Source organism: Prionailurus viverrinus, chromosome E2 (assembly GCF_022837055.1).
Source record: "Prionailurus viverrinus isolate Anna chromosome E2, UM_Priviv_1.0, whole genome shotgun sequence".
NCBI lineage: Eukaryota > Metazoa > Chordata > Mammalia > Carnivora > Felidae > Prionailurus > Prionailurus viverrinus.
The window spans coordinates 20,117,932-20,132,884 of record NC_062575.1 but is presented as its reverse complement, the minus strand read 5'-3'; the positions used below and the strand labels follow the sequence as shown (position 1 = coordinate 20,132,884).

General features: G+C 38.5%; 1 protein-coding gene across 2 annotated transcripts in view; it reads left to right on the top strand.

Moving 5' to 3' along the window:
• Positions 1-19: 19 nt before the first annotated feature.
• CBFB (core-binding factor subunit beta) overlaps positions 20-14,953 on the top strand; it is a 55,425-nt gene continuing 40,491 nt past the window's right edge. Inside the window, exons 1-3 of one of the 2 annotated variants that reach the window (XM_047835109.1) lie at positions 20-352; positions 568-654; positions 5,196-5,312. In XM_047835109.1, the coding sequence (XP_047691065.1) occupies positions 275-352; positions 568-654; positions 5,196-5,312 (282 nt within the window). In that variant the 5' untranslated portion in view covers positions 20-274. The remainder of the gene's footprint in view (positions 353-567; positions 655-5,195; positions 5,313-14,953) is intronic. The other variant, XM_047835110.1, reaches the window with a different exon arrangement.

Below are 14,953 nucleotides of genomic sequence, written 5' to 3'. Positions count from 1 at the left end.
GGAAGTGGCGGCGGCGGCGGCCAGGGGCGGCGAGTGCTGGGTCGGCGCGGGCGGTAGGCAACGGCTAAGGCGGCGGCGGCGTGGGCTGGGCTCGAGCGGGCGGCGGCACCTCAGACTCCCGGGAGCTGGAGCCCACGCGGGCGGGCGCCTGAAACAAAGGGAAGCGAGAGTCAGGGCGCCGCGGGTGGGCGGTCAGTCGGTCAGCGCGGAGCCGGCCAGCGGGTGCCGCGCAAGTCCGGAGCCCGGCCGGCCGGCGCGGCCTCAGGGCGGGAAGATGCCGCGCGTCGTGCCCGACCAGAGAAGCAAGTTCGAGAACGAGGAGTTCTTCAGGAAGCTGAGCCGCGAATGCGAGGTGAGGCAGACAGGCGGCGCGGAGGCCGCGGCGCGCCCCGAGTGGGCCCGGGCAGAGAAAAGTTTGGGTGGCGCGCCCGCAGAGGGGCAATCTCGCCCGGGCAGCCGCCTGCCCGCAGACTCTGCTTGTCCTTATCTGCGCCGCGCGGGGCGGGCGGGCGCGCAGGCGGCGGTCGCGGATTTGGCTCCTGATTTCGGGTCGTCTCTGCCTTGCAGATTAAGTACACGGGCTTCAGGGACCGGCCCCACGAGGAGCGCCAGGCGCGCTTCCAGAACGCCTGCCGCGACGGCCGCTCGGAAATCGTAAGTCGGCGGGGCAAGGGAACGGGGGGCTCAGGGCGCGGGGACCGAGGCGCGTGCGGGTCACTTGTTGCGCGGGAGCCGCCGCGGCCCAGGCCGGTTCCGGACGGCGCCGCGGACGCCGCGGCTCCCGGAACTGAGCGGGCGCCGTCTCACTTCCTACTCGGGATTCAAAATGAGAAACCAGACACTGGCGGGCCGCGTCCTCGCGGGGAGACGCTTCCCTGTGGCCCTCTGCGGGTCGGTTATGTTTCCCAGGCACGACTCGACAGTTTGCCGCGTGTGGAACTCACACCGGAGCCCAGCTGTACAAGGAAAGCGCATTGTACAGGCTGTGACACTGATAAAGGGGTTGGCGTGTTTGTACGGAAGAAAACACCCATTCGGAAAAAGAATTCGGCTTCATTCAAAGATCTGATTCCTGGACGATAGTTTGTTTCTAAGACGCGGGATTTGTTGGTAAATCTGTAGGTGAAGCTGTTTCACTCCCATTATAGCTTAGAACAAATCTTTATGCCAGTTATCTATTGTCTTAGTAGAGGGGGAAAAGCCCTAAAGAATGAGCCATCTTCTTAGAATGTTAAGCCTCGGGAGAATCAGAAAGAAACCATTGTCTTTCTTCAAACCTGAAACACATACCCTGTTTAGTGCTGGAGTTCCCAAAGAATTGCATGGATTTGCGAAACCCACAGTTGATTTGAGGCCATGTTTTAGGTGGTAGATTTAGTGCTTCGTGTCCACCAAACCTTCAAGTGTCTCATCTTTTGGGTTGTCCTATTGGAGGTGCTAATGAGGAGGCAGTGAAGAAGCTAAAGAGTAAGTAGGAAGAAGCTAAAAAAAAGAGATCGATAATTAATTTAAAAAGTAAAAAAGTTGAAATACTGTGTAATGGAATCCAGTTATCTACTCTGAACTGGACCCATTTGCATTTGCAGAGACTTGAAGCTAGGGTGCAGTTTGAATTTGGGTTAACAATAGGAAGACATGTTGAAACATTAACTTCTCCCCTTTCCTTTAGACGATATACTTTATTGAGATACAATTCACATGCCATGAAATTCACCCTTTTCATCACCTAAATCAACTTTGTTTTTAAAGAATATTTAAAATGAATATTTTGCTATTTAAAATGAAGGCTTTTTCGAATTCTGTTACAGGTAATGTGAAAGGTACTGGCTAAATTTATTAGGAGCTCTAGAATATTTGGTCATTAGTGAATGTTATGAAAGAAAATCTCTAGCTTTTAGCCCACTTCCAAGTTTCTTGAGTAGTTATAATAATTATGTGATTAAAATGCCTAAGACATATTTTCGGTTTGGGCACTGAGTAGTAGAAGAATCATTCATTAGTTGGTCCGGTGATTGTATCATCCTTTGTCTGGGTTTCCTTTTGCAAAAGGTGGATGGTATACCTAACCAGTGGATTTCCTGGAGTTAATTGATGTAAGTGTGAAAGATAAGGCACAAAGTACTGTCATGCTTTTTTAGAGCTGAGGGGGTTTTTTTTGGAAACCTAGTGAAGCATAGCTATTAGGGTGTTTTCTGTCATATCAGAGACTTTGCTGTATTTAGTTATGAATCGGGAGTATAATTTAACCCACAGTATATCTGAATTGCTGTATTATAGTATTATAAATAGTTGCTTGTATTTACCATATATTTCTTCCAGGGATAAATCGGACAAACATTCTAGGCTTTCTTCTCTTCCAAATATCTGATCTGCAAATTTTAATAAGTTCTTAATATCTGACAAGTATTAAAAGTTAAAGGGTAGGTTGAATTCTGTATAAGATGTACACTTAAGGTAGCATGCATGTCTTAATTCATTGAATAATGTAACTATTTGTATTTGGGAAGGAATTTCACATTCCCCCTCTGTTTAGTCCCCCCCACCCCCTTAATTCAGTATTCTCCACATTTAAGTAATGAGGTCCCTAGCTCCTAGAGGGTAGAGACCACATTAATTTTGTGGTGTATGCATTAATATACTCCCCCCCTAAACAGGTACTTGGCATAATGCCTTTTGTATCATAGGTACTTGATTAATTGAATTTAGAGGTTACCTAATATAATGTCTAAAATTTATTTTTGTTACTTAGGAACAGGCTGTGGCTTTTATTTATTTGGTTGTGGAAAAGGCATTATTTTGCCTGTGTTTTGACAGCAGCTATGTATAGTATATAGGCATAGTTTCCACAACTATTACCAACCTTCCCTCTCCTCTTATTCTTTTAATTTTGAACATCTCCTTAGTGTGTCACTGAAGTTAATGAATTTATTTTGTATTCAGATAGATGTGATTATAACTATAAAACTTATTAGACTCCATATCATAGCATGAATAAAAATGATTATGGGTGAGGGGTAGAATCTGTTGGGTAAAGTCTGATTTATTCCTGGTAAGTTCTTATTGTGGTAAGAGTGTTGGAGAAGTCTTCAACGCCAGTGATTAATAAAAGAGAAGAATACTTAGGACAGGTATGGTGACTACTCTGACAGCAGTAAAAATTATATTTTTAATCCTGATGATGGCAGGATAAAGGTATGTTGGATCAACACAAGGGGTGTTATTTTATAATTTGTGAAATCTGTAAAATAATTGCCGGGACAACCTGGAAATCTTATATATAGTCAGTGATAACATTGTAGCATTTTTATGTTTTTGAACCAATTTTCCCAGTTATGTGTGCATAGATATTCCATTAAAAAAGAGTTCTGTGGTCAAATAAATTCGTGAAATGCTATTCTAGAATGATCTGTTTTTTACCACTTCTGTCTGAAAGAGGGATCTTGATGAGATAATGGGCATGAAGTGATGAAGCAGGAAATCTCTTCTGAGGTTGGTCTTCAGACAGGAGGTGAGGTAATAAGATCTGTAGACTGTCTTTACTTAGCACTGAGCTGATTTGGGGTACACTGCGGGTGGAAGGATTTGTTTACCAGGTGAATACTAAAGAAACACGCCTGGGGATTTGGACACAAGGCATTCATTCATGGGCTGCATCGCTTATCTGCCTGCCACCACTCCACTCTGAGAATTTATTATCTGAGGCTGAAAAAGTTAGCTCTCTTATCCGGTTCCAAATGATTTCTCTTACGTTATTTATTAAATACTTAAATAGCATTTACTTGGTACTATTGTAAGTATTTTACAAATATTAATTACTGGAGAAACTGAGGTACAGCTAAGTCACTTACTTCAGCCTAGGCAGTTTGCCTTCTAGAGTCTGCTTTTCTTTTGAACCCTAGGTTCATTTCACTCCATTTGATTGTTTTTTTAAACTTGGTTTTATTAATGGGGGAAGATTTTTATTTTAAGGTTAATGTTGTAATATTGTTGTTTGTTCAGTCCCTATTCACATAAAATATTTGCCACAAGAAAGAGTGGCAATCCAGATGATTAGGGAAATACTATCAAAAATATCTGTAGAGATTTAGTAATTATGTTGACAGTTGTACCTGAAATACCAATAATAGAAATAGGGAATAAATTTTTACCTCTAAAGAATCTAAGCTATAAATTCTCAGAGGTACTAGCAGGTAGCTGACTCATCCAGTGGCTTTAAACAAATTACCCCAGATGTGAACCCCTTGCTTTTTCAGATGAAGACTCCTTGATGGGAAACACAAAGTATGTTGTAGAACTTTAATTAGTAAAATAAAACAAAAACGTTCTCTCGTTTCAACAAAGAAAGAAGAGTTTACATTTAGATGATTAAAAATGTTTGGTTTTTTTTTTTCAAAATGTTTTTTACTTATTTCTTTCTCTCTGAATTTCCCTTGGGAAGAGGGACGCCATTATTTCCATTTTTTACTTGGAGGAAATATAAATCGCTTAGGGGCTACACAGAATACTTTATTGAAATGGTTTTAGATTGTTCCATATGTTGAACCATGCATCCAAATCTTATTATAAATATTAGATGAATACTCGTTTGTATAGTCAGATCCAGTTCTCCTAAAATTAAATTTTAGAAAATGCATATTTTTTAAATCACCTAAGGTTGTAGCCAGATGAGAAGTTCCATCACATCATATGCTAATGTATTGTTTATCCGAAGAGACAGTCGCGAGCATTTTTAACCTGAGCTTTAAAGCATAGTGTTTCATTGAGCAAGGGAAATCAAGAGAAATTAAAATGTCTCCATTTATACAACTTTAAATTGTGGTATGCTTTAAAATTCAAAATGTTTAGATCTTCAGTGTTTTTCACATTTAAAAATAGAAGTTTTTAAATTCAAGGAGATGGCTTCTGGTTAGACATTAGCAATGCAAGATCCTAACGTCAGCAAAAAATGACCTGAAAGAAAGTATTGATTCCATGTCTGATTTTATATTTAAGCAGCCAATGGCAAATGTCCTCAAAATGGAATCAGATGTTTGTAACTTAATACTTAAGAAAAATGATGAGTGTGTGTTTTTTACTTTTAAGTATTCTCGGTGCTGCCTGGCTTAAGACAGAAACTGATGTAAAAATAAATGACTGCCTGCATAATTTATGTAATGTCCTGCTCCTGATCCTGTTTGTATTGATTTTTCTAAAAGGCTTTTGTGGCCACAGGAACCAATCTATCTCTCCAGTTTTTTCCGGCCAGCTGGCAGGGAGAACAACGACAGACACCTAGCCGGGAGTATGTGGACTTAGAAAGAGAAGCAGGCAAGGTAGGAAACATTTCTTTGCAATTTGAAATACTGTGGATTGTTGTATTAGAGATTATCGGAAGATTTACAGTTTAATGAAGAGATCACAGGTGTGATTATATAGGCATAGGGTTAGATTTGTTTTCATGTTATAAGAATGTAGTACAGTTTTAAAAATTGCTGTCAAATTTTTTATGTGATTTTATAACTAATTTCATGTACATGATATTCATCGTAGAAACTTCTAGCCCTTAAAGATGAGTAGTGTGCTTTCTTACATGTAACATATAAAACTTAATTCCTTTAAAAGTGTTAACAGGAATTTTTTGTTTTACTAACCTAGGTGACTACCATGCTATAAAAAAATAAAAAGAAGAGAAAAATGGGAAAAGGCATAAAATGTAATAATATTTAGAAATACCTCATGGGTAACTTTCTACTTCTGTTACTACTTCAAATTTAATTTTGATAAGAACAGTGAAAACTTTAACCTGGAAATAATGTTTTTATTTTGAGGAAAAGCTGGGAAAATAAATCAATGCCTTAAATTTTTTATGGTGGAAGTTTAGTTTGAAGCTGTAAAATGTGTAAGCTGAGAGCTCTATTCTGGTTTAAATGTATGACATTTTGGTGAAATTTTATTGAATAATATCTCGGATTGGTTCATCTTTTTATGTAGAAGTTGACTCTTATTGAAATAAAATATTTAAAGAGAAATCTTTTTTGGCTTCATTTTATACCCAGTATTTCTTGGATTTCCTTTACAGTGTGTTTCCATACCTGTTTTTATCAACTTGCTCAATTTTTTAAGTGTCGTCATGAATAGCATAACCTGTCACTTTATTTGCAAAACATAATACATATTGTAATTCAAAGATCTTTGTATTAGTTTGTATTAGGAAAAAGATTTCTGGTTTTGTGTATGTATAATGAAGAATTTTTTGTTTTAATCTTATGAAATAAGGTTTGATTTTTTTGTGGGTGATGAACCAACTAGTCTTTGGAAAAGGAGAGGGAAAATAGATTACAGAATTTTTAGAATGAGTAATAAGTAATTTGCTTTCCTATGTATTAGCTTGCTTGCTTGCAAGATTACAAGCATATGATCCAAGTTTTACTATCTTGTAATTCTTGTATATAAGGAAGAAGTTGGGAAGTCATTGTAGGATTATTGCTTTTTTGGTCTGTTTTTGTGTGTGTAAGTGTAACTCAATGAAGAAGTTATTTTTTTCTTGTTCAAAACACTTTTTTTAATGCTAATTTATTTTGAGAGAGAGACAAAACACAAGCAGGGGAGGGGCAGAGAGAGAGAGGGGGAGAGAGAGAATCCCAAGCAGGCTCCACACTGAGTGTGGAGCCCGATGTCGGGCTCAATCTCAGGACTGTGGGATCATGACCTGAGCTGAAATCAAGAGTCAGGCACTTAACTGATTGGGCCACTCAGGTACCCCCAAAACACTTTTTTAATGTTTGTTTAACATGGTAGATCAGAGACTACAGATGGAAACCAAAAAAAGCTTTTTCTTCACCTTTGATGCTAAACTTCAGAATGGACATCTCAGAGTTACCCAAGTCTTCCTGTATTTAATAACTAATAAATGGGTGTTAACTCTACTAGAAAGTATGTTTGCTTAAATTAATTTAATGGTAACTGTTTACCAGATTGAAGTCCACATTATTCTTGGACTTAAGCCATTGATATGTTTTCAGTTACATGACCAATAATAACAAAAATGTTGTATGGCTATTGTAGCATTTGGGGGATGTGTTTTCAGATATACCTGGAAAATTGATAGAACTGATGCAAGTTATCAGGAAACTTAAATTTTATTAACATTTGTTTTAGAAGTTTTTTTCTGTTAAAGGGCACATATCAAATATTTTCAATTTTGCAAGCATATGGACTCTATTGCAGCTGCTCAAGTCAGTTGTTATAGTGGAAAAGGAGCCATAGACAATATGTAAACAAATGAGTGTGGCTGTATCCCAAGAGTAGTAACAGTGGCAAATTCAGTATCTTTCCCACAGATTTAAGTCTATAAATGTTTATATGTAGATCATGTACTTTTTAAATATACTTTTCAACACCTGTAGTGTACCAATAGAATCCAGAAGGAGAAAACATGTTAAGGCACAAAAAACAAAACTAAGAAACTACTACTATATTGCTCCATTCCAGTGGGAGAAAGTATACCAGTGAATTTAGAGAAAAGATACTGACCCATGTTTTCTCAACCATGGAGCTCAAACTATGGGGTCTCTTATTTTTCTTATTCCTTTTTTATGGTCTCCTGATAACCATTAGCTTTTAAATCTGTCCCCATAGGATTAGGACTAGGACTAGAAGCAAAGAAAAATGGAAGTAATTTCCCCCCATGTTAATTATTTGCCTCTGCTTTTTATATTGGATCGCAGATCAGTGTCTTCTACAAATTCTCAGCCTAGTCACCTCCTCAAGCAGCTTAGTTCTCTGCCCATTCACACCCAACTTTGAGAAAACTATGGTCAAGGCTTTGGAGTTAGGCATATTTGAGGAGTTAAGTCCTGGCTTCATTTAGAAATGTGTATCTTTGCACAATTTATTTAACCTTTATGGTCCTCAATTATAACATGAGGTTAATGCGTACTTCCCAAGGTTGCCCTAGTGATTAAATGAAATAGTGTATATAAAGTACTTAGCCCAGTACCTGACAGAGGAGTTCATTCATTCAGAACGTACTTGTTTTACATCTGTTGTGTATACTAGGCACTGTCCTAGGCGCTTGAGATGCATCAGTGAACAAAATAAAGATCCTGCCCCGGGGGTTGTTTTATGGAAGGAGTGGAGAATAGACAGTATACGTAATAAGTAAGTTATATAATATGTCACAAAGTGGTTAGTGCTCTGGAAAAAAAGGAAAAGTCGAATAGAATAAGGATGATCAATGAGAATGTTAAATGGAATGATCTGGATAAAGAAAGTCATATATTTGAGCAGAGACCTGAAGGAGGTTAGGGAATGATGAGCCATGCAGGTATCAGGGGAAAGATATTCAAGACAGAGGAGACACCCACTGTAAGGGTCGTAGAGTGGGAGCATGTGTTTGATAAACAGCAGACAACCCAGTGTGCCCGGAGTAGACTGTGCAAGGAGGAGGGTAATAGGAGATGAGGTCAGGGAGATAGCAAGGAGTCAGTTTATGTGACCTTGAAACAACATGGACTTTTACTCTGAATGAAATGGGGGAGCGGTTTCAGATTTTTGAGCAGATGAACAATGGGATCTGCCTTAGGTTTTGAAAGGATCTAAGTTAATAGACTGTAGAGGGGCAGGAGTGAGGCAGGGAGACCATTTTGGCTGTTGCAGTGATCTTGGCGAGAGGCTAGAGTAGCAGCAGTGGAGGTGGTGAGAAGTGATCATAGCCTGAATGTATGTGTGATGTGAGAGTCAAGAAGGACTCCAGCGTTTTTGGCAAGAGCAACTGGGAGAATGGGATTGCTGCCATCTGAGATAGGAAAGGCTGTGGGTGGAGCAATTTTGAGGAGCAGTTTAGGACATGTGTGTTTGTGGTGGTCACTTGTTAATGCACTTATTTTCTTACCGCCCACCCTTTACTTACTAAATTATGGCACAGCTTTTTCATAAGTGACCCTTCATTTGCTTATCCCAAGGAGTCAGTGATCTGTTAAAAACAATCAGCTTTAGTGATGTATACTTTCCATACAATAGAATGCACCCCTTTTAATTGTATATATAGATTTGAGTTTTGACAAACATATACATCCATGCCAACACTATCCACATTCGAGATAGAGTTTCAGTCACTGGCTCAGGCCGGGGGCTGTGCAGTCTCTGAAGATGACTGGAGCTGAGGCATCCACTTTCAAGCTCACTCACGTGACTGTTAGTAGGTGGCTTCACTTCCTGGTCATGTGTGCCTCTCCATAGAGAGAAAAAGAATGAAGTCACCCTGCTTTTTATGACCTGTTCTCCAGTTGTATCTTATTCTGTTCATTAGAAGGGAGTCACTAAGTCTAGCCCACACTCAGCAGGGAAGGAGGAGTATTTATTCATGTACATGGGTGTGAATACCAGGAGACTGGGATCATTGGGGCTATCTTAGAGGCTGGCTACCCCAATAATTCACTTTAATTTAGTGAATTCTGAAAATATTAGAATGTTAATAGGAAATGGAAGCTATGTATTTTCTTTGATTTGAAACACGGCTTTCTTAGAAGAGATTTAAAATAATATAGTATAATATAGTATACACTATACTATACTGATACGCTATAATGAAAAGAGCTGATTTAAGTCAAAAGATAACCGTAACTTTTTTTACCTGTTAATGGGAACCAAAATGTCTGTCCTATTCATATACCTTATGTCAGGATTAAATGAGGTACCAGAATATGTGAAAATGCTTTTAAAATTGTAAATCACTATGTAAAATGAGGCTATCTGATGATTTTGTAGGGTGAAATTATGGATAATTTAATTATGGAGTTTCAGTGCTATCCTGTGCCTTAGGTCAGCTTCACTTGTAGCTGTACAGTTTTGGAACACCACATTTTTCCCAAGTGGTCCATCCTGGTGTATTATAAACCCAGATAGCAAAAATGTTTGTAATTCTTCCTTAATCTAAACTGCTTTTCTCTAATTTCAGTTTAAGAAGACAAAGGAAAGCAACCAATCAGAATTTAAGTTATTCTTAGTTAAATTTTTGTATGCCAAGCAAATTCCAATTCCTCTGATCTTTCCTCTTAAGACCCATTTTTTTTTTTTTCAACGTTTATTTATTTTTGGGACAGAGAGAGACAGAGCATGAACGGGGGGAGGGGCAGAGAGAGAGGGAGACACAGAATCGGAAACAGGCTCCAGGCTCTGAGCCATCAGCCCAGAGCCTGACGCGGGGCTCGAACTCACGGACCGCGAGATCGTGACCTGGCTGAAGTCGGACGCTTAACCGACTGCGCCACCCAGGCGCCCCAAGACCCATTTTCAATTACTCTTTATTTCAAACAAATGCAAATGATTATGGTTCACCATAAGTTATTAGTCTTGAATGGTCAGATTAATGGTTTTTCATGCATTCTGTATTTTGTAAAGCCTCATTGGGGTTTCAAGTTAATTATTGTATATGCTTACTACATGATCCTAGTTTTTGAGTAGAAAGATAAAGGGTATGAAAAATATTTTATAAACTGAAAAAAAAATGAACTTTACAGCGCTACTGTTTGTTTTCTATGGAAATTGAATATACTATCTAGTGTTACTACACTCACCCAATACAGTTGTTGTATTTCTATTTATAACTTCTGATTTTATTTGATAGTCAAATAACATTACTAGCAGACATTGAGAAGTAGTTATGAAGTATATGTCATTAGAGCAGATGCTTTAAGAAATTTTGGTTCTATTTTTTCTCCTCTGAACTTTTGTACTTAAAACAAAAATATTTTATCTTTCATTTTCATGAGCATAAGTAAAGCAAAATTTAACAGCATTTGATTTAATGAATGAGGACAGATTCTTCTTTTAAATGCTTTTTCCAAAGTTCTGTGATTCTGCTGCTTCTGGAGTATTTTGCTTACTTGCCTGCAGGATCTTTGTCCCAAAATAAATATTGTGTCTGTTTATATACCATCCACAATTTGGCAGGGTTTAGAGGACTCCTTGATGTTAGCTTTGAGAAATCCCTATTCAAGCTCAACAAGTTCCTTCTCCTCCTCAGGCAGCCCAGTCACTCCAAATAAAAGATAGCTGTGGTAAAGCTTTGGAATGTGATTTTCCCCAAGAGAAATTGACACAACTTTTTCAACTAGTTTGTCAAATCCAGATTTTAAGTATGTATTTCTATTCAATTAAAACATGAAGTATATTTTCTAGCATTTAGTTATCAGGAATTTAGTGCATCGGAATAAGTAATCTGTTTTAAAGCTGACTTCCAGGGCGCCTGAGTGGCTCAATTGGTTGAGCATCTGACTTCTTCAGCTCAGGTCATGATCTCGAGGCTTGTGAGTTTGAGCCCCGCATCCAGCTCTGTGCTGACAGCTAAGAGCCTGGAGCCTGCTTTGGATTCTGTGTCTCCCCCTCTCTCTGCCCGTCCCATGCTCATGCTCTGTCTCTCTCTGTCTCTCAATAATAAATAAACGTTAAAAAATTCTTTTCTAAAAAGCTGACTTCCATGTAATTATTTTTATTATTTTATTTTTTCATCATAAGTATACCCTTTAATCCCCATGATCTATTTCACCCATTCCCCTCACCCTCTCCCCTCTGATAACCATCAGTTTGTTTTCTATAGTTAAGAGTTTGTTTCTTGGTTTGTCTGGTTTTTTAAAGTATATTTTAAGCATACTATAATATTTTAATAACTGAATTATAAAATTTAGAATTGACAGCCTTATGCTTATATTTTTAAAGACAAGTTTTCATTTTAATAATTTTTAAATCTAGGAGAGTTGACTGACTTCGTGCATAAACAAGATGATTTAAAAATTAGGATGTCTGGGGCACCTGGGTGGCTCAGTCAGTTAAGCGTCCAAGTCTTCATTTCAGTTCAGGTCATGATCTCACAGTTTGTGGGATCGAGCCTCCCATCGAGTTCTGCACTGACAGTGTAGAGCCTGCTTGGGATTCTCTCCCTCTCTCTCTGACCCTTCCCTTCTCATGCTCTTTTTCTCTCTCTTTTTCTCTCAAAGTAAATAAATAAATTTCAAAAAAAAAATTAAATTTAGGATGTCCTAGTACCTTCCAGTTAGAGTTACATTAATTTGCATATATGGTAAATGTTCCTCCAGAGTATTTGAAGGTTGTATATTCTCTTTCTCTTCTCTTGAATTGTATCATTTGCATGGATTTACCTTTAGTGTAAGGGTAAAATTTTAGTTGTGGCCTTATCTGAATTATATATTCCAAGTTAAAGAAGACAGTAGGTCTGAGGGGACCTCTGTAGGCTGCTACATCCTAATTTTTCTGCTCATTTTCTTTCATAATTTTTTTTTCAAATATTTCTATTTATGAGACAAAATTCACCTACCTTAGGTGTACAATTCAGTAAAGAAATGTATACGGTCAGTGGTGTAACCACCACCACAATCAAGATGTAGAACATTTCCATAACCTCAAAAAGTTTCCTCATGTCCTTTTGCAGTCAGTCCTCTCACCCCCTGGACCAGGCAATCACTGATCTGCTTTCTATTACTATAGTTTTGTCTTTTCTAGAATTTCATATAAACATAGTCACACAGTATATAGACTTTTGTGTCTAGCTGTCACTTAGCAACATGCTTTTGAAATTCATCCATGTTGTGTGTATAGTAGTCTATTTTTTTTTATTACTGAGTAGTATTCCATTGTGTGGATATGCTACATTTTGTTTATCCAGTAATATTCGTCTGTGTGTGTGTGTGTGTGTGTACACACACACCACATCTTTTTTATCCATTCATCATCGATACACACACCACATCTTTATCCATTCATCAGTTGATTGACATTTGAGCTCTTTCCATACTTTGCCTATCACCAGTAGTGCTACTATAAACATTGGGGTGCATGTGCCCCTTCAAATCCGCATTTTTGTATCCTTTGGATAAATACCTAGTAGTGCAATTGCTGGGTCATAGGGTAGTTCTATTTTTAATATTTTGAGGAACCGCCATACTATTTTCCAAAGTGGCTGCACCAGTTGGCATTCCTACCAGCACTGCACAAGGGTTCCTCTTTCTCTGTGTCCTCGCCAACATCTGTTGTTGCCTCAGTTGTTAATTTTAGTCATTCTGACAGGTGTGAGGTAGTATCTCATTGTGCTTTTGACTTATATTTCATTGATGATGAGTGATGTTGAGCATCTTTTTGTATGTCAGTTGGCCATTTGGATGTCTTTAGAAAAGTGTCTATTCATGTCTTTTGCCCATTTCTCCACTGGATTGTTTTTTGGGTATTGAATTTGATAAGTTCTTTATAGATTTTGGATACTAACCTTTTATCTGGTATGTCATTTGCAAATATCTTCTCCTATTTCTTCAGTTGCCTTTTAGTTTTGCTGATTGTTTTCTTTGCTGTGCAGAAGCTTTTTATCTTGATGAGGTTCCAATAGTTCATTTTTGCTTTTGTTTCCCTTGCCTGCCACATTTTTTTAAATGTGTGAGAACACTCATGAGTTGGGGTAGGAGCAGAGAGAGAGGAGTGAGAGAATCCTAACCAGGCGGGGCTTGATCCCACAAACCCGTGAGATCATGACCTGAACTGAAATCAAGAGTTGGACTCTCAACTGACTCAGCTACCCAGGCACCCCTACACCACATCTTCTTTATCTGTTTATCAATTGATAGACATTTCGGCCATTTCCATAATTTGGCTATTGTAGGTAATGCTGCTATAAACATTAGAGTTCATGTACTCCTTTGAATTAATATTTTTGTGTTATTTGGGTAAATACCTAGTAGTGAAATTGCTGGATCTTAGGGTAGTTCTATTTTTAACTTTTTGAAAAACCTCAGTACTATTTTCCAGAGTGACTACATGAGTTTGCATTCCCACCAACAGTGCAAGAGGGTTCACCTTTCTCCACATCTTCACCAATACTTGTTTCTTGTGTTTATTTTATTTTATTTTATTTTTTAATGTTTATTCAGTTTTTTGAGAGAGAGTGTGTGCACGTGCGTGCAAGCAGGGGAGAGACAGAGAAAGAGGGAGGGAGACACCGAATCCAAAGCTGGCTCCAGGCTTTGAGCTGTCAGCCCAAAGCCTGATGCCAGGCTGGAACTCACAGACCTTGAGATAATGACCTGAGCTGAAGTTGGACCCAGGTGCCCCATTGTGTAGTTGGTTTTAGCAGAGGGGAGGTGGATGGGGGGGATTGGTTAAATTGGTGATGGGGATTAAGGAGGGCATTTGTTGTGATGGGGATTAAGGAGGGCATTTATGGAAGTGTTGAATCATTATTGTACAACTGAAACTAATAACACACTGTATGCTAACAAACTGAAATTAAAATTAAAACTTAAAAAAAAAAAAAGAATTATGGGGCACCTGGGTGGCTCAGTCAGTTAAGGGTCTGACTCTTGATTTTGGCTCAGGTCATGATCTCACAGTTCATGAGATCGAGCTCTGCGCTGATGATGCAGAGCCTGCTTGGGATTCTCTCTCTCTCTCTATCCCTTCAGTTCGTTCTCTCTCTCTCTCTCTCTCTCTCTCTCTCTCTCTCAAATAAATAAACTTAAAGTATTCCAGGAGCTGTTTTAATTGATACATAAATAACATACACTGATACTTGCATAATTTCCATTTTACTGGTAAGAAAACATTTGTAAATTTTAATACTTTTAGCTTGAGCAAGCTCAGAGACTTTTTATTTCTTTGATAACACTTCTCAGATACTTAGTTTTCTACAGAGGATTAGAAGCCATAGCCTGGCTAACAAGTTCTTCATGTTATAGACTGTGCTATGGTAAGGAGTTTAATGTTACTTTCTTTTATGAAAGTATACAATATGAACAGTTGGGAATTATTATCCATCATAAACTTTTCACTTTGAAAGTTGATATGTACTTAGGAACCAAGAATTTAAAATAACACTTAAAATGTGCCTTCTGGTAGTATAACTGTGCTTTTAGGACTCATACCGTCCTATACTGTGTGCCCTGAGAAGGAGAGGGCCAAGTCTGGGAATGTT